A 20,796-nucleotide genomic window follows, 5' to 3' on the forward strand; every position below is an offset into this window, starting at 1 on the left:
AACTAGAGTGTGAAAATAAGTGATCACAATAATATTATGAATAACGATGACGGATCTATACCAAATAGCATACTATATAGCTTGTTGAAATAATATTGTTGGGTTTACCAATTACTACATGAGGACACTTTGCAAAAATAAATTTAAGTATACAATATTGTGAAATTAATTTTTATAAAGCTGAAAATTGTTTTATATACAGCTATAACATTTAAACATATATTGTAAAATAATAGATAAAGCAAAATGTAAAATTAATTTAGGGTGGTGTGGGTGGTACAACTGTAGGGTTTATCTGTATGGTATACCTATATAGCATAAATAGCGTTAGCTTCGCGTTAGTTTCTTGATTAATCTTCCCCTTGAAGATGATCACTTGGTGATCGAAACACGTGTCGAGGTGTTAAAAATAACGATTTTGTGTTAGCTAAAACAACGATAGAAATTATTTTATTATCATTCCTATCATTCCATGCCTTGATTTCAGTAAAACGGATTATTTTATAATGATGCTGTCATAACACCGCAGCGACTTTCTGAGGTTAAGTGGCAGAGTAATTAATAACGATTTATCGTTATGAAAATTGAACTTCGCCTTTTGTTTCCAACTTATATTTTTGTCCATATGTTTGTAGCATTTGAATTCAAAATAATATAAAATAAAATGTTATTTGTTTTCTTTTCTCGGTATGTGAACTATTCAATACCATGAGATTGAATTCAATAGCATTACATTTATAGCTTTATTTGTTAATTGATACTGTGTCAATATGTTTTCCTTGATGAATCTACTTCCCAGGAGTACAGTGTTGTGTTAACCTAACCATTTATAAATTCTTCAATTGAGTGATATATTAGAGCTTACCTGTTGTCTCCTGAAATTACACATTTAGCTTTTTGTATCTTATATGCAGAATCTAAACTATTTTCAGTAAAAAAAATAAATAGTTTTATAATTCAATCATAATTACCTTCGTTTGATGAATTTGTTTATTGCTATACTATCTCACTCACCTGATGTATTATACCATGTATATAATTGTTTATTTCTTTGCATTGTTGTGATAACCATAACATTTGATGTTTATGATCTTACTGAATCTCAAGTAATCTTTCCGGAGTGGTGTTCATTGTTTACATTTGAATCACAGGTTATTTACCTTAAAGGTTGACCCAATCTAGTTGACATTAATTCTCTGTCCCGTCCTCTGCTCTTGCGTCAGTATGAAATCATCCAATCCCGTTCATCCGATATTCATGGTGCGAACTTTACCTATTTACAACCTTGTACTAATATACCATGTTCATTGCTCTCTCATTCTGACATGTATTGAAGAAAGACGGATATTAATTACACTTTTGTACGAAGGGCAAAGTTTCAACTGAAGCTGAAGATTTTAGAGTTCTAGTTAGTTTTTGTTCAACAAAAAAAAGTTTTGAAGATTCCCATTTTTATTCGATTGTGAAAAAATGAAAGCCGTGCAGTATCTGTTGAGAGGATTAGACCTCATGTGAATCTGCTCTATTTCTGATGTTTGATGATATGTCTATCAAGTACAGGCAGTATTCTATCCGTTTATTTGTTTGAAGACCTATCGGGTTTGAAATCCCTCTGTAGACATGAGGTATGTAAAAAAAAAAACGTTTTACATCGGAACGACAATTTCAAATTCCTTCCTTTCATGCAAATATAATGAACATGAAATGGGTAATAAAATGTATCTATTTCACAGGATCTCTGTTTTGGGATGCACTTTTGGAGCTTCCTGGTTCCCAAGTTTTCATTTATTTTAAATGCGGAAGGCAGCAGATTTTGATAGTTCATCGTGTTGCTGAAGACCCTTCAGTCACTGAGATGCTCAGTTGCTGAGCCCATTTGGTTATGAGTCCATGTGTTGTCGAGTCCAGTTTATCTTGATCATTCCTTATTCTATATTTTCGTCTGAGCTTCCATTCAGATGAAGATGGTACAAGATGGTATCATCAAACCGGTTGGAAACCGAACAATTTAAAAACTGATTAGTACCAAAAAATTCAAAGGTACTTGGTTATTCATTTATGTACTCATCTGATTGTATGTCATGTATTTGGGTTATTATTAAAATTCAATTGAGTATTTTAAACTTTTATTTCATTACTCTCTGTCAATACTCAAAAGGTTTTTGAGTTCCACAACACCAAAAACTTCAGTGGCGCTCCGTGGCAATTGACCATCAAAAAATAAAAGATAACGTACTAATAATAATAAAATCATTTTATGTAGTTTGAACCCATGACCCAGTGCCGCCAGACGAAGAGCTGCCGTTAGCTTGTGCAGTTTTATAAAAAAATGTATACGCTACAACCTTATTAGTAGTAAAGAATAAAGACATTTATTATCATTACTATATATCGCCGGGTCGTGGGGAAGAATTGTAGAATGAGCTTGATAGTGTCTTGTAACTGAATGAATAAAAATTTATGAATATGAGCAGAGTCGTTCGAGCATATACTTTCCATAGGCACATTCGTTTGGAATTTCAACGTGTATTTGGGGTCTGTTCAACCCTTCACTGCAATCCGCGAGGGCTTTTTGTAGCTTCCAGTTATTTGAAGAATTCGAAACTACGAAGATGATCTTTCAGGTCAGCTGGCAAGAATACAAATCTGGCAAACACTGAAACCTAATTCGGTCTGCGACGGGGCAGGCATAGTGTTTGTCCTCTGCAATCAGGTCCTGATTTTTTTTGTGAAGGCTAGTTCCTTCAAAGTTGCCTTACAATGGATCACTTTCCTCTATCCAGTGAGAAATTGATCAGCGCTCTTTATGTGATTACCTTCGTCAGTTAAGTAAGCACTTGAGAAGTGAATTTTATGTGAAACTTATCTATCAAGCCATGTCATGGTGGTCAGCTGAGAATATTAAATTTCACCAATTCAGGATGCATGAATTCTACATGATAAACTGCCAGATCCAGTCAGATAATGAAACCGTATCGAAATATACAAATATTAACGTTCACAAAAAATTATTCACACGTTTCCACCACAGTTTGGCATAACAAATGAAATGAACTTCAAAGTGAGCATATTTTCCAAACTAGGCGACTCTCTGATTGTTTTTATAATGATAATCCATAAACTATTGATACCAACTGTTGTGAAGTAATGTGTCATATAAAATCCGTGAATTCGATAACGATGTCTGTGTATGAATAAGGATTCATCAAGTGGTTTTTTTTTGGTTAAGTGTTGAAAAACTAGTTAGTGAGTGTAGTGATTATTTTTTCACGGGATTACTGTGATTTACCCTTATTTTTACGCTTTTGCTTAGCTGAACGGTGTAGCAAGTAGTGTTAGCGCCCTAACAATACTAGTATGGGGACTGATTCCCCCGGTGGAGGAGAACCTCCTGACGACATTAATATACGAAATAACAATGTGATCGATCAGCTTTCCTATCCTTCTAAATCCCTCTTCAGTGCTTTACATCAACTTTCCCTTATTCATAAGACTACCCTAGCTAATTTATAAAATGAAATAACAGCATTAACTGGCTTATTCCGTGAGGACCCTGAAGTTCTTGTCGCAGTAGAGGCAAAAAAAGATAGATTCCGCAAAACGGAGAAATAATTTCTACTATGACACTGATTTTGGACCTTTTACAGTTATCGTGTAGGGTAATAATGTAGCCTAGTACCACCCAATCGAATTATGAAAAAAATTGATTCTTTCAAATGTCAAAAACATAACAGGAATCAAAAAAAAAGGTGTAAACTGTGTTGGAGTTACGTTCTCAACCGCAGGAGACGCTAATAATTTCTTGGTTAACCATGCATTCCTCGGTCAAGGTTTCAAATCCCCATATTCCCCAGCGACACCTCACCAGAAGATGTCGTCCAATATACTGAGGGAAACGCAAAATTTATCGATGCTAGAAGACTCAATAGGAAAGTAAAGAATGGTGACACATTCACGTATGAACCATCACGCTCGATGCTTGTCACGTTTGAAGGTCGAACACAATATTTGTTGATGCCTATATTTCGCCAGTATATCAATGCAGAAACTGCCTGCGATTTGGTCACTCTGCAAATCTGTGTAGGGGAAAAACACGATGTAAACGTTGCGAAGAAACTCATGTACTAGTTGAAACATGTGTCAATGCTATGAAGGTTATCTATTGCCATGGACCACATGAAACAACTAATTTTGGTTGTAAGGAATTTGACAGGCAGCGAAATATCAACGTTGCGATGTCCTTTCATGATCTCTCATAGTACGACGCATGCCAGCTATTTCCATCTTCGATACCAAAGGAAACAAGACGACCATTTTATCGGAATGTGCAAGCTTTTCTTCAACTCCTAGGTGCCATGGGAAATTCTTCACCACCCAGTTCTTCGCAGATCAATCAAAGAAATTATGTCAGAGCAGTCTCAAGAGTAAAACGGCATAAACCAAACACCATTGAGAGAATGTCACTAGGATATGATGTGATAGCACATTACGAGGCCTTATTCCCCCAGCCTACCAAAATCCTATCTTATAATATCCCTCATAAATTGCAGTCTCTTGTGTCCCACTTCTCGCCATCTCATTTTTCCCAAAGTCAACTTCAACCCCAAACAGCTTCTACTTCTTCCTCTCCTAATTTAACCTCAGCTCCTTCTGACAATATTGATGACCTGATTAACCAACAATTTGCTCCTTTAATAAAAACATTTTTTGACAATATTATCAATTCCAAATCTGAGACTTGTAGTCAACATCCAAGTAAAAAGTAACTTGTTTCTAGTTTTTTATCAATTTATCAATTTCAGAGACCTTTTTATATTCATTTTGTACACACTTCTCCATTTGCTTTTTGTATTCACAGGATCATTTTGTTCATTCTATTGCTTGTTCCAATAACTTCGACTCCTTCTTTTTTTTCTAATGAGGCAGCAACCCTCTGGGACACCCAGCCAGGATTTCATTTTTCTGGCAACAGCTTTCTTTCATTAGATTTGGTTTCATTTGACATAACTGATATATACAATTGAATGCCTCTCGATCATGGAGACCCTATTGATCTCTCAATACAAGTTTATGAAGCATTTCATTTTCGATTCAAGATACTTCAGTGTCTTATATCAGAGACTACAATATTGGTATTATAGCTCTAAATGAAACCTGGTTAAAGATGGAACATTGCGTTTTCATTGACGGTTATGATTGCATGGGACAGGATAGGGATAATGGTAAAAGCGGGGTAGCTTTATTTGTTCGGTCACAACTGGCATATAACGTTCTGGATTTGTCTCATATTCAGTTCCCTCGTAAAATGCAAGGTTTGGGGATATAATTGGATAATTTTAGCTTATTCACAATTTACTCAGCCCCTGATACCCCTCTTCTGCCGAATATATTACTCCAGATGATACAGTCATCTTGTAAACCATGTCTTTCACTGGAAGATCTCAATGGTCAACACCTAGCCTGAGGTTCAACTTCCAACAATCGCAACTGAGTCATTTTATATAACCTCATTGATTCGAATGGGTGGACAGTATTGAATGATGGAAGAGGAACGCGTTTTGTTTCACCAGGACAAAATGTGGGTGCACCGGACATTGCCATTTGTTCTTCTTTAGTTTCGTTTCAGCTACAGTGGGACCTCATACCTGCTGCAGGCATGAGTGATCATTTTCCAGTTGTTTACTCGTTTCAGACAGAAAAGCAGGAATCTGTTTCTACTGAATCACAACGAATACAGTATAATATTCGCAAAGCTGACTAGAATAAATATACCTTGTGTTTGAAGACGAGTATTCCGCATCAACATATTCCATATGCAGAGTTGGTGAGTTACATTTTAGCGGCTACGGATGCTGCTATTCCTTAGAAGCTCATGTATATGATCCGGAAACATCAACATCCACAGTGGAATCAGGAATGCTCGGACGCAATTTCCAAACAAAAAACTGCATTTTCGATATATAATTCTTTTTCTTCTCGAGGTCAAGCACATTAGGGTACTAACTTGATTGACCTTACGAAAAAAAAAACGGATTGCATGATTTCTGTTCACGATTATCCTCTTCCGCCCCTATTTCCAAAGTATGGTCTTCTGTTAGGGCATTCTCGAGATCTAGGAATAACATATGTCGAAGTCCTTCTCCGAATTCTAATATAGCCGAAGATTTCCTTCATTCTCTCACGCAACCAACCTTCGACTTCCAGTTCCTAATAAGGAAGGAATTACAGTTCAGCGCCCAGTCCACCGTTTACTATGGCGGACATTTCACTGGCAATTCAGAATGAACAAGACTTGGTCCCAGGGGCCAATTTGATCACATATAGTATGCTTACTCATTTACCTGAACGGGGTGTCCAAAGTCTTCTCAATTTTTTCAAATGAGCTTTTACTGAACCAAACAACAGTGCCGATGGCACTGGTATATCCTATACCTATAAACCGGGAAAATCTCTGGGTAGTATTGCAGGGTGGCGTCCAATTTCGCTTACCTCTTGTCCTGGAAAGGTGTTGAAAACAATGATCAAAAATCGCATTTAATGGTACATGGAGAATCTTCAACTTCTTAATCCACTTCAGGCTGGCTTTCGGAAGGGAAGAGGGGTACAAGATATTCTGAGGGCTCTATATTCCAAAGTGGCGGCTAGTCTAGCCGTAAATGAAGTTGCTGTGGTAGTACTCAATGACATCTCTTCAGCATATGATAATGTTGTCATCCCAAAATTAAGTCAACGTCTCTCCCAATATGGTATACCGCTAGACTTACCCGATCTCATCTTTTCCTTTATAAGGGACAACGAACCTTCTAGTGGATGCATGGTAGAATTCAAGCCAGCTCATAAGGAACTCCCACAAGGCTCACCTCTTAGCCCCTTACCCTTATTGCCCCTTATTGTGACCCTACTAAGAATGTTGTAGGTGAGGATTTGTTACTTCTGGGTTACTTGGACGACTTTACTTCAATTGGTAGTGACCCCAATGTCGATATTATTCTCGATCTGCCCAACGCTTCTATTGACGACTTGACTTTATTTTTGTAGGATAATGGTCTACAACCATCAGTAAATGAATGTGAAGTTATATTATTCAGGCAGGGTTGCGAGTTGGAATTGTCATCAGTCTATACTTGTCAATCATAGTCCACTAACATGGAGTTCAAACATAATTTATTTGGGCGTCATATTTGACAGAAACTCATCATGGAAGCCGCACGTTAACATGATCAGTATGCGAACACAAAAAGGCATTAATATTTTTCGATCCTTATGTAGAACTTGGTGGGGGCTTCTCCTTTCATATCGAGCTTTGATTCCCGAATCGTTGTTCTGAATAGGTTACCTTACATTGGATCGACTGCAATATCAAGCCTTGCGAATTGCTTCAGGTTTAATGCGACCTACTCCCATAAATGTATTATTATCGGAGGGACGGGAGTGTCCTTCAGCTACTCGACGACTTTGTTTAACCCACAAACGGGTAGCAAAACTTTTATCATGCCGTAATCCTGTTATACACATCATCATGGAATTACATGATACTTTCCTGCAAGTTCCTCAGTACTGACGCCAGAGCAATATCACTGCGATGCTTGAAGCATACCACTCACTTTCCCAGAAATTGAATGACATTCTACTTCTCCCAACTCTTCCTAGTTTTATGATTAGTATGGACACTCTTGCCTCACCATTGCCATTCAAAGAATTTGACCTATCGAAGCAAAACAATATTAAAGCAGAATTCACTCGATTAGCTAATCTAAAGTTTCCAAATTACGCTCACTTCTACACGGACGGATCCAAGTATACCTCGGGCCGTGTAGGCTATGGAATTTTCTCGACAACTACTGCCGAACTCAGTGCTAGTCTTCCCTCCTACTTTTCCATATGTGTTGCGGAAATATAGCCCATTAAGGAAACACTACGCCTCATTCTTGACCAGAGATTTCGACGTGTTGTGATTCCAAAAGTGCATTACATAAAATAACACGAACTACAATTTCGGCTCATAGTGACCTCTTATCGCTACAAACCGAACGATATGTTTTACAAACGATTCACAGTGGTATTGCTATAGCCCTCGTATGGATACCGAGTCATTGTTACATTTCTGGCAACGATACAGCTGACCGTCTTGCGTCGATGGGACGGTTCATTAAGCCTACAAACCGCCCTCAAGCCAATTTTCATGAATTTCTTCCCGAGATAAAATCGAATTTATGGATCAGCTAGTCAACAGAGTACTACCGACTAGGACAACACAGAGGCATTACATATCACTCATCAATACCTGTTCCGTCGAAAAAGCCTTGGTTCAATACTTTCACGACATGTCCACGGGATATTATCACAACTATAACTAGAATGCGCAGTACTCATTGCTTAACTATGGCACACCTCCACAAAATTTGAATAAAGGAGCATGACAGATGTGAGTGTGGGGAAACGCAGGATTTGTGGTACATTTTCTTCGTGTGTACACATAACCAAGCCAATATTCGTTCATTACATACCTCCATCCATAGGATGAACACGCAACAGGGCCCGCTGTCGTTACATGATGTTTTATTTGAACATTTGAATATCTGTTCAGAATCTGTTTTTCCGTTAATCAGCTGTCGCCCCCCATACAAACGACAACTCTCAGAAGTTGAGAAACTTGTGGGAGCTAAGGACTAACGGAGTCTTACCTTTCAACGTGTGATTCCTAACACGGTTGCAGAATCATCCCAGCTTCATCCAGATAAATTCTCTTGAGAAAAATACACTACCACCGCGGTCAATTCCACAACGGCCAATATTTATAACTTGAAGGCATTACATTCTTTCCTTACCTCCCCTCACCTCAAGCTGTAACGGATGAATAGACTCTGTGCTCACATTGCGAACAAACCTATGTGCTTGCTAGTGCGATGTCTTCGTAGTGCATAGACAACCCTTGTTTTCGCCTGTATAATATAACTGGATTATTGTTAGCTTGACAAGTTCCTGGATAGTAATTTCAACCCAATTGTGGATGAGCCCGCCCTAGGTCCACTTAAGTGTGGCCACATTTGGATTTAACAACAACGTTCGTTACCAACTGGCGGGATAACTTTAGTTGCTGATGCCGTTGAATCGAAAGGAAGAAGAAGAAAAAGAATTTTTATATTATCATGTCGATTCGAAGATTATAAGGACATCTAAATCTTTATTGTGAATAATAGACAGCTGGTTTTGAACTAATACAAAAAACGCTAGATTGTTGGAACGTGAAACTTATCCATAATTACTCATAACAACTGCAAAATTCAGGAATGTCCCACTACGTCGAATTCTCCCTACGTTGCATTCCTATTACGTCGAAACCCTTCCAATGACGTCACCAAGTGAACGAGAATCTTCGAAACTGAAATTGATTCTACATTCGACGTGAAAAGAATGGGGAGTTTCACTACGTCGAGAACTCGTTGCGTCAGAATTCCCCCCATCTTTTCTTAATCGAAACGCGAATTATACCGAAAGGATGGCTCTCGGCGTAGTGAGATTTCGACGTAGTAGGAATTCAACGTAGTCAAGATTCGACGTAGTGATACGCACCCCAACATTTTATCAAGAATATAGGTTGAAAGCAATTTATTTTTTGAATGAGTAAGCTAGGTAGAGAAATCGAACTGTGAATATCATTTATTCAAAAATGTGAATATTAACGTTGTCTTTGAATTAATAGCATATTCTTTCGAACAGAATTAACGATAACTAAAATTTAAGAACGATTTACATTTCGAAGTTACTTGTTTCAAACGAACATTACCTTATGATACCACGAACCTAATCTCTGCGACTCATTACAAAAAAGTAATCAAATATTTGAGGAAACAGTTTCGTGGGGACGATTTACGGGTCTAATTACAGGGGTTCCATTACCGCTCGCAATACCCCCGTTGTTCAATTAACAATTCTTTGCATTTCACGTAATTATTTGCTTGAAAAAAAAACGTTATTACACGTATTTCGAAATGAGGGGTCTTGCTTTGTGGATCAAATTGGTGACCACAACTTCCGTTATTAAAATGTTGCGGCCTCCCTTGTGAATGAAACTTTCTGAAAACGTGACCGTTTCAGAAGAGTGTTTTTCGAAACTATTGCAAGTCAGGGTTATTACGAATAATTTCTTGCATAGTTCTAATTGAGGGAATATTGTCACAAGTACAAGTATCCATAACTGTTTAGCAATTCCTAACTAAACGGAAATGGTAGGATCTTTCAATGCTTCCAGTAATTCATTTAATGCTTTTAGCCTTTTAAAGAACACAGATTTCATTGAAATAGATGAAAGCTCCGGGAAGCGGAAATACGACTTTTCTGAAAGGTGCTTCCATTTGTTGAAAAATAATGTATCAGAGATGCATACGAATTATTCTTATTCTCAGTGTTTGAATAGAATTAATTCGGAAGAGATATTTTCTTAGGGGAGATGAGTGTTTGGGCGTTTACTGTTGTATCTTCACACAAAAAATTTGTGGAACCTTCCAAAGGAAAAAAAATTAATTGAGTTTGAACTCTCCGTGAAGATGTGTAGAAGTAACTTTTACTAACTTCAAGTAACTTTCAGACACAAACTTAAAAATTTTTTTTCTGAAACAATTACATTGGGTCACACAAAGCGCCCACGATTTTTCACAATAATACTAGTATTTTACGTTCGTTATTGTTTTAAGCTTTTTTAAAAAAAAAATTCAACTTTTTAGTTCGATGTTCTTTAAAAGCATGTTCTTTAGTTTTTTAAACTGAATTTATTTTTCATTTTTAGTTTCGTATGCTATGAAAGTGTTTTTTTAGTCTTTTCAAACTGTATTCATTTCATCTAAACTTTGATTCGTATATTTTTTAGAGAAATGACCATTGATATTTTTCGATTTCGGAGAGGGAGCTTGAAAATCAGCTACCAAGCCCAAGGCAGCAGGCACGCAAATGAAGGTTATAAATAAGGCAGCAGGCGCGCGTGTTAATGAAAAAAATACTTTTTTCAAATGGCGAAATACATGTAAAGTGAGTTCAAATTATATCAAGTAAATTACGTACAGCGCCATCTGCCCGCGAACAGATCAAACAATAATGTCGATATATCAAAGAGGTTACATATAGCAACGTCTGCCCGCGAATAGATCAAGCAAAAATGTCGAAATTCTGTCGAATAGAAATCCCGAGCTTGAGAGATACAAACAAACAAACATACATACATACACACATACATAGATACATACATACATACATACAGGTGAAGCTAATAAAAGCGTGTTAATTTATAATTGATAAAAACTATCACCTAATCAGCACCTATATAGATTATATTACAAGATAAAGCACTCAATAATTTTATTCCAGCTATTGGAATCTTGGAAACAGAGTTGTGTCTGGAAGTAACTTCTATGCATGGTTTTTATATCTTCGTAAAGAGTTCAATTTGAACTAAATAGCTTTTTCCTTCTTCTCGAAGTTTTCCACAATTTTGTGTATGGAGATGAAGAACGATGAAAAGTTCACGATTTTGGCTCTCCTCTATCTGTTTTCTCTGAATGTATTATTCGAAAATGCCATTTTTTTGTTTTATTTATTTTCCTATTTCGTCTAAGTTGGTTGCTGAAGTTTTCAATGTCCCATCTTTGAATCTATTCACTACTGAGTCCAAGAAACTAATTGTTTGGAGCGAAACCATCACTTACAAGACGACCATAATGAATGTCACTATCCTGGACTCAACCTCAAAACATTAATCCTTTCAATGTTATTTCAAGCAACATCAAGATTGTTTTTATCTCAGCTGCTATGCATTGATAACCTTCAGCAGATTGACATGAGGCACATAATGGTAAAAAGTCAAATGATTCCATGAAAAATGGGACACTTTGAAATCACTCAATGAAAATTCATCTAATACAGAAGTACCTGATAGATTTTCTGACCAATATCTCTAAATGATCCCAGATTTTGCACCTGGAATATTCTGAATCATTATAGGAATAATTTAAAAAATTAATTTGTCCAAAAAATTTTTTCTATCCTCCCATCTTCAACTGTTGAAAAAATATGTTTCTCCGTTAACCAGCTGTTGCTTTCCTTCCAATGACAACGCTCAGAAGTAGAAACATTTGAGAAGTTAACGAGGTCTCACCTTTTGACGTGCGATTCCTAGCACTCACATGAAAGTGCTGATCATTATGAGAAGAAACGGAAGTAAGGCTACTGGCTGTGACAGCATTAACATAGATGAATGATAAAGAAGAAACAAAAATCGGCTATTATCATATCCCCACTGAATGAAACTACACGAATGATTCAGGAACAGTCTAATTCATTACGCACTCTATCTGAAGTTTCTGCATAAGTTTTCGAGTTTTAATAGCGAGGGTGTGTTTTAAGAATACATTTTTCATATAAAAGCACTCACAAAGATCATATTTAACATTTTTCAAGTATACAATGTGAACATTTCGAAATTACTACAGTAATATCTCAAGGATCCCTCCGAGGACGGGTCGTTTCTTCATTATATATTTTCAAATTTTCCATTGCATTTCAATCATGTTTACAACAATATACCGTCGTTGGAAGTAACAACTCTATTATTATTATGAACATTGTGAAATTATAAAACAACGATAAAAATAAAAACAACAATGAAAATTAATTGGCGCTCTGGGGCGACTTCATTGATTCGAGTGGCGTATTTGCTTTTTCAGCTGCAGGAAAACCCGAAAAAACCTGCAGCACCACATCATCTGAAAATCTTGATTTGCCAATGTCCTCTCTCTCATATAACAAAATGTGTCGTTGATACATTTATTGACATCTGTTTCTATACATATGGTCACGTCATGCTGTTCATGAACTTGATTTTCATTTTTTGTAACTATTTATTCAGACTCGCATGTCTCCCATTTAAGACTTTCCAGATTATTAATATTGTATTCGTCAAAAAAATTGTTGCATTTCACGAAAAATTTTGTTTCCGAATGAAATTTCAAAATGATTATATTACATTTGCGAATTGAAAAAATTAAAAGAATGTGTTTTTTCGGAATTTTCATTTTCTATTTGAAAGGGTTCATTTTCTAGTCTTGTAAGTCACTTTTGATGAAAAGTTCATAGGCATACAAAATGATCTATCAAAAAAAATGTGTTTTCGGTGGGTTCATGAAAGTTATTTCATGTGAAAACCCCATATTGTTTTCACAGAAAATAACTTTCAATTTGTTGATTCAAATTTATGATTCGAAAGGAAGAACAAATACTCGAAAAGTCACTCATTGGAATTATTGGTTATTGGCTGGATACAGAGTATCGTGAATAGCCTGAGAAAAATTTTGTAGAAGGAAAAATTCTACCCACGATTGCCAAATGCTTGAATGAATATTGTATGAAAACCATATACAAACATGAATTATTGTCATTGAATCCCGCTCTATATTTAAAATGATACATGCATTATTTTGGTATGGTTGTATAATATGGACCTTCATTATTTTATTGAGGAGAATGTGCCATTTGAACCCTGTTATCGATACATTTGGGGAGCACGTCGGCATCATCAACCAACCAACGACCTCTCAACACACCATGATATGAGTGACCAATTGGTCCATGAATCATGGAGCAAACGCATTGAAACAAACCTTCTGCATCTGTTTGGCCAAAATTTATAGTTTGGTATGCCAAGTCACTATTATCTTGAAGTCCGAGAGTGATGATAACATCTATCATCATGGTGTTCATCAGGGATCCATATTGTCACCAATCCTCTTTTTTAATTATCAACATTAGCACGCTCTTTAACATTAACACGCTTTCATTATTAGCTTCACCTGTAGTATGTATGCTTGTTTGTTTGTCAGATTGTTTGTTTATAACTCTCCTCTTTATTTCATATTCATTCCCGTTTGAATGCTGGGGATCTGTATTTGACAGAATTATCGACATTATTACTTGAACTATTCGCGGACAGACGGCGCTACACGTAACCTCTTTGATATAATTCGAACTCACTTCACATCTATTTTTTTATTTGAAAAAAGTTTTTTTTTTAATAACACGAGCGCCTGCTGCCTTATTTGTAACCCTCATTTGCGCGCCTCCTGCCCTCCTTGGGCTTGGTAGCTGATTTTCAGGCTCCCTCTCCGGAATCGAAAAATATCAATGGTCATTTTTCTGAACCCTATACGGCTGATCGATCCCAAAGTTTAGATGAAATATATATAGTTTGAAAACACCAAAAAACACGCTTTTGAAGAACATCGAACCAAAAAGTTAAAAAGATTTTTTTTCAATAGGCTTTAAACAATAACGAACGAAAACTACCAACATTATTGTGAAATAAGTGTAAGCGCTTTGTGCCATATTTTTTGTATATCAAGCGCCCGCCGCTTTTTTCACAATAGTACTAGTATTTTTTTGTTCGTTATTGTTTGAAGCTCATTAAAAAAAATATTTCTAACTTTTTAGTTCGATGTTCTTTAGAAGCGTGTTATTTATTTTTTTAAACTATATTTATAATTGTATATCAATGACTTATTGAAAAAACAAAAATCCAATATATTGCTGACGACAGAGCACTTACCTCGTCATCACATTTGGATTCCAGGACATCGGCTGCGAAAGCACATCTTTACCGGCAGCGGGAGGTTCTAGAAGTAATTTCGAATTGGTGTGAGAGTAACCAGGTTCAATTCAATGCCACAAAAACCCAGGCATCGGTTTTCTCCAAGAAGATAACTGTCTCCGAAGCGGATATAATAATGTCAGGTTTCGAAAATAATAATGTCAGGCTTCGAAAAGTTTGTTGGGAGTTAAAATGACCACCAATATGCCTTAGCGCAGTCATGTCGCTGGAATTGCGAAGGCTGCTTTTCAAACGCTTGGAACACTGTTCCGAACCGGAAAACTGTCCACACCTCGGCAATTTTTGATGCTTTATAAAGCTCAGATCAGACCTTCTTTGGAGTATTGTTCAGAAGTTGCAACCTTGATAGTCTAGAACATCGAAGAAAGGTTGGAGATTTGTCTCTCTTCCATATATACTTTTACGGAAAGTGTTCAAGTGACTTAGCACATTTAATTCCACCAAGAGCGGTTCATATCAGAAATACGCGAGGGACTGTTGCCACTCATCGTTTTGAGGTTCAACTCAGAACACCTCGAACGTCACTGTTCAATAACTTTTTCATCTGGAGTACTGCGTTCATATAGAATAAACTTTCTGGGAACGTTTTTTCAAATGGATTTAATTTGCACTTTCCACTCCCCATAACGGATTCGGTATACCTCAGAGCACAAGTCAAAACGGTGTACGGAAGGGACTCGTACTATTATGTATTATCAAATACATAATCTTGGTAGCCCCTTTCATTGTCTCATACTTGTGCAATCGCAGTAGTGAAATGATCTCTATGGCTTTCATGTGTATTTTTTGCTGAACGAATTTCCACTCGATAAGAGGGTTGTGGTGACCTCATTCGATATCGAGAATACATCCATACATCAGCCGCTTAATTAGTTGTTCAGAAATGCTTCTTCATAGTCACAGAACATGCAGAGAAGGCTTATAGGCTCCATTCAGTCCCATTTTGTAATGTGAAAACTCAAAACTCCCTGCTGTAGGGAGAAGTATAACCGAGAAACGGTCCATTTGGTATAAAAACTTTCACGGATTTGCCTTATGTTCGTAGTATTTGTGTTAAGGTGATACATATTTTCTCCGAGTTCAGTTCACTTTCCAAATGGCGTAGAGCAACCTAGTCCTACCTAGATAGTTCCGAAGTCATTATTATACTCTACCGTTCAACGTCATGCTTATGAATCTGATAAAATCAAATATTTCCAGAATAGTTGATGTGCTGAATGAAAAACCAGATAAATACTTTTTGATTAGGAAACTGTGTAGATGAAATACATTTTCATTAAATACCAATCTTATTTGTTTCATCCCCTCTGTTTTGGTATTTGTTACTATATGCTTGACACAAAATTAAATGATTTTCATCACACACACTTATAGAGAAGTTCATGAAATAATGGATTTAACGCTGGGCTACCGAACAGAACACAACAGAACTAATAGAAACTATAAACTTACTTGTAGTGCCGTTGACCTTCTTCACACTGGGGCACACCCTCCATAACCCGATTCGGAATGTAATGGAAGTGGAAAGATGGGAGTCGGGCAGGGTGACCGGTTCTTTGGTGTAAAGCCACGAACCGCTGACAAAAGCGACGAGCAGGGCGGCCAAAGCGGAAATGCCCCACAGCAGGCCCAGACGGGAAAGCCCCCCCCGGACTTGCAGCACATCACACGCGGAGTCCGGGAATTCGCATTAGATCCTGTGGAGAAAATGTATGATGCATTAGGTGATAAAAATATTGATAGGCGGAAGGAATTCGGCGTTTCGATGAATTTTAGATGAGGAGTAAGGTGAATTTTCAACTCGATGGCCGTACCGTCATTCCAAGAATTTTCGATTGAATTTGTGATGAGTGTTCCACGCTCACTGATAGTTTGATATATCCAAACAAGATACTAAAGTTCAAATGAAAAGAAATTATTTTCCTAGGAGGGATTACTTTTTGTAAAAATCCTTTGTTGTGTAACTTCTTCAAAGAAAAAGTGAGAAATTCGAAGGAGACAAAACATATGAGCATGGGTACATAAAACCTCTCTACATAAGTTACAAAAGCTGTCACCAGATATACATTTGAAAAAAAAACCATACGATACGTATATCTATTTTCGAATATATGAATATATGAACACTGAAAACACGAAAATTACTTTCACTCCAAACATTCATAATGGAATTGAAACTGTTTGGATTCAATCATGACTATTCAAAGAATAGAAATGAGAAACAGAATGATTTTCAAGTGATTCATTGTCATAATTGAAAGTAATGAAAATGTTTATATTTGAAGTTTATATTTAAAAGAAACTCCTGTACATGATACATCTCAAAAAGTTTTCATTGAGTTTTTCCCTTCATTCCTTCGAAAGCTGTCTACTGTCTATACAGGATGTTTCATAAGTCATAGTCTAACTGAAAGGGGTGGTAGTTAAGGTAATTTCTGACAAAAATTTTCTATAACAGAGTCCGATTTGTCTTAGTTATCAAGTAATTTCAATTTTTGTGAGTTTTCAAAAAAAAAAAAATTGTGAAAAACCTGAGGATTTTTTCAGCGAAATGCAATATTTAACGTTATCTTGACATTGGTGATTGATTCTTAGACAAAAATTATGTGGTAACAGGTAAATCTCTTGACACGATTTGATAGCATATAAATTATGTAATTTATTAATTTAATTTGTAGTTTACTTTTTTTCATGGAGCGTGTTGATGAAAGCTTCTTCTCTGATTTTTTGCAATGTTACTCTGTTAACATTTTTTTGATAGTTTGAATAAACTTTTTGTATAAAATACTATATTTTGTACTGACTAGAACAAGGTTTAAATTGTATGAAAATTCTCATTTTTTTCTGATAATTTTTTCGATAATGTATCCGCTAATATGCAGAAGGAATCGTTATGAATAGTCTGGGCATATATTTGCCCTTTGTAGGGTTGCTTCCCGTCCTCTTGTTCATGAGCAACAAAAACTCATGGATTTCGGTAATTGAAGCATGCTGTGGAATTGAATAGGTTGCGGGTAATCAGCTCAGTTCTTATCTTGTTTCTTGGGAAAACATTCAAGTATGCTCACAAACATATGACATGCATACCACCTGACTTCTTTTAGTACCTAGTTATCAGTAACGTCGAATTGAAGAAGTAACAAAATATTTTGCTTAAATTTGAATTCTCTTGATCATTGCTAGTTTCTGAAGAACAGCAATTGAAAAAAATCAAACTTTTAGATTTTGCAGAAACTATTGAATTTCCACAAATAGACATTCTGCAAATGAAAGACTAGAAATCTTGCTACCTATTTCCGAAAATGAAAATTTTAGATGATGTTTTTGGGTATTCAAAGTTTCGTTCAAAATTTCGGCAAAGAATTGAGTGATATTTTTTTGAAAATAAAATTTGTGAAGATCAAGTCGTGAGGTGTTGTTTATGTTTTGGTTGTAACAATCCTTTGTTGAAACCCGTAATATTGGAAATAGAATTTCGATACATCTGTCACAACGTACATATACAGTGGGTCTTGGTAGATGCCTGCCGAAAACAACCACTTATTCATCATATACTACGACGAACATTGAATTTTAATCGACAAACATATATGCAGATATCACGCAGAGGTCTTTCAAACGCGTATCTTTCATTTAGTAGCAGAACCACACTGAAATCAATCGAGTATTCATTAGAATATCTCAAATGATTCAAATAGGAAAGGGATATGGAGCTGATCCTGAAAAAATTCATCAGGGTAGCTCTTTTCTTTTTCTTTTCTGTCCATTTTTAAGTGAGTGGAGTTATATGACGCCCGTCGAGAAGAGAGTTTTGGTGTTTGGGAACAGTTTTTGATTTGAACTCATCTCAAATGAGTATTATAATATATACACGCACATACTCTCATATATTATTAATTCTTCCTTCAGAAAATTACCCGCTTCAGAAATTTCAAAAGTTCAATCTGAATCTCCTCTCGATGGGATTCGAGGAGAATTTGGAATTTCTATATTGAATATGTCGAGAAAAGTTGATGCTAAAGAAGATAACAGTTATTTATTTATTTTGTGGCCACTAATCAGGTTTTAAGTTTTCAGAAAATACTTACAAACCTCCCTGAAAATGGAAAGGGTTTTCGAAAACGAAAGTTCACGATTTCATTCCCGTTGATATGGTTTAGTGGAGAACACTCCCACTTCATTTTTACTGAAAACTCACCCAATTGTGATTCTCCACTCGGCTCCACAGTTGAACTGCGCGAATTCACTTTATGATTCAATTATTAGCCCCTGAAGGATCAAACTTCACGTCAGCACTCCCCGAAAGGCCACAGTCTCACTTAATCCAAACTTAGATATGACATCCACGTACCCGACGTATTTTTTCACATTGTCTTCACCCGATGGTTTTTTCATTTTATTCTTGCAAGCCAGTGGAATCCAGAATATCTGTAAATTCTCTTCTTCGTCATTAACGATCTGAAAAAGAAAAGCAATATATAGTACGGGCACCTCAACCATTGAAAAATATGGCGAGATGAATGCATACCGTGCTGAAAGGCGCTGTTGTGAATAGTTGACGACTATAGAGAGTTCAAACTGTATAATTTGACGTGGATGACAACAAGCGGGTTCTGAAGTGTGTAGGAAATATCATTCTGGGATAAAATTCAGAAAAATATTGACCAATAATCATTCTGCAATCAAATCAAATCAGTTAATTTCTATAGACTCTACAGCATGGAACAAGTAAATTATACTGAAATATAGAAATTCACAATACAAATAAATATATATCAAACAGAAGTATGAAAAAATATGAACAGTTGACTTAAACACTAATAATATTCAATATGAAAGTTGATGAATTTAATACATAATAATATGAAATTGAAAATAAAACTGAAATTATGACAACTGAAAATAGTAGAATCGAAACTGTTGCAATCAAGTGATTAATATTTTCAAATTAGCCTGGAAGTATCCATTGGGGGAATAAAATGTATTGTAATGTAACAGTTTTTTAACATTTTTTTTTGAAGGAATGCAGGTTTGATAGCTGTTTGAGAGAGATAAGTAGTTTGTTGAATAATTTGATGGGCATAGGGCCGTTTGCTGCTTTCGTCAATTTATGGTGGGGAACAATAAAATTATAGTTGGATCTTAACGTATATCCTGTGGCGAGCCGAAGATTATCTCTTGAATCAAATTTTTCGAGATGAGTTTTGACGTGAACAACACCGTTGAATATATATTGTAACGTATTGGAGAATTAACTGTCTTGGACAAATTTATTTTTGACCATATTTTACTATCACAACTAATTTACATACAACACTTAACAACTAACGCTTAATTTATCTTCACGGTTAGAATTCTTTCTCTAAACGCACGTACCTACGTACAATTTAATGGAATAATAAAACAAGGATGAGGGAATCTTCTGAAGAAAGGAAGGAAGTAATCAATTTTAAAATAAGTTACTCTATACATGGATGTATAGAGTTACATACTGAGTGAATATTGGATATAAGTAAGTTTTCTGAATTCAGTGGTAGTAAGACCAAAGAAACAACGCTCTAAATTCTGTAATGCTGTGCTAATATCTCTTTCATCTCCGGTGACAAATCATTAGGTCTTCCAAATTTTGTTCTTCTATTGAAACCTTTCTAGTGTCGTCGCAGTGTAGGCTTTGGTATATTAAATCTTCTACATGTCTCATCAATATTGACCAATAATCATTCTGCAATGAAATCAAATCAGTTAATTTCTATAGACTCTACAGCATGGAACAAGTAAATTATACTGAAATATAGAAATTCACAATACAAATAAATATATATCAAACAGAAGTATGGAAAAATATAAACAGTTGACTTGAACACTAATAATATTCAATATGAAAGTTGATAAATTTATTACATAATAATATGAAATTGAAAAGAAAACTGAAATTATGACAAATGAAAATAGTAGAATCGAAACTGTTGCAATCAAGTGATTATTATTTTCAAATTAGCCTGGAAGTATTCATTGAGGGAATAAAATGTATTGTAATGTAACAGTTTTTTAACATTTTTTTTAAGGAATGCAGGTTTGATAGCTGTTTGAGAGAGATAAGTAGTTTGTTGAATAATTTGATGGGCATAGGGCCGTTTGCTGCT

General features: G+C 35.8%; 1 protein-coding gene across 1 annotated transcript in view; it reads right to left on the bottom strand.

Moving 5' to 3' along the window:
* LOC111514123 (voltage-dependent calcium channel gamma-5 subunit) overlaps positions 1 to 16,343 on the bottom strand; it is a gene marked incomplete at its 5' end in the record, with an annotated part of 298,378 nt that extends 282,035 nt beyond the window's left edge. Inside the window, one exon of the mRNA XM_074185146.1 lies at positions 16,106 to 16,343. Within this exon, the coding sequence (XP_074041247.1) occupies positions 16,106 to 16,343 (238 nt within the window). The remainder of the gene's footprint in view (positions 1 to 16,105) is intronic.
* Positions 16,344 to 20,796: the final 4,453 nt, after the last annotated feature.

This window comes from Leptinotarsa decemlineata, unplaced genomic scaffold (assembly GCF_025532065.1).
Source record: "Leptinotarsa decemlineata unplaced genomic scaffold, Ldec_3_MD MMD2_tig00026363_RagTag_RagTag, whole genome shotgun sequence".
Classification (NCBI taxonomy): domain Eukaryota; kingdom Metazoa; phylum Arthropoda; class Insecta; order Coleoptera; family Chrysomelidae; genus Leptinotarsa; species Leptinotarsa decemlineata.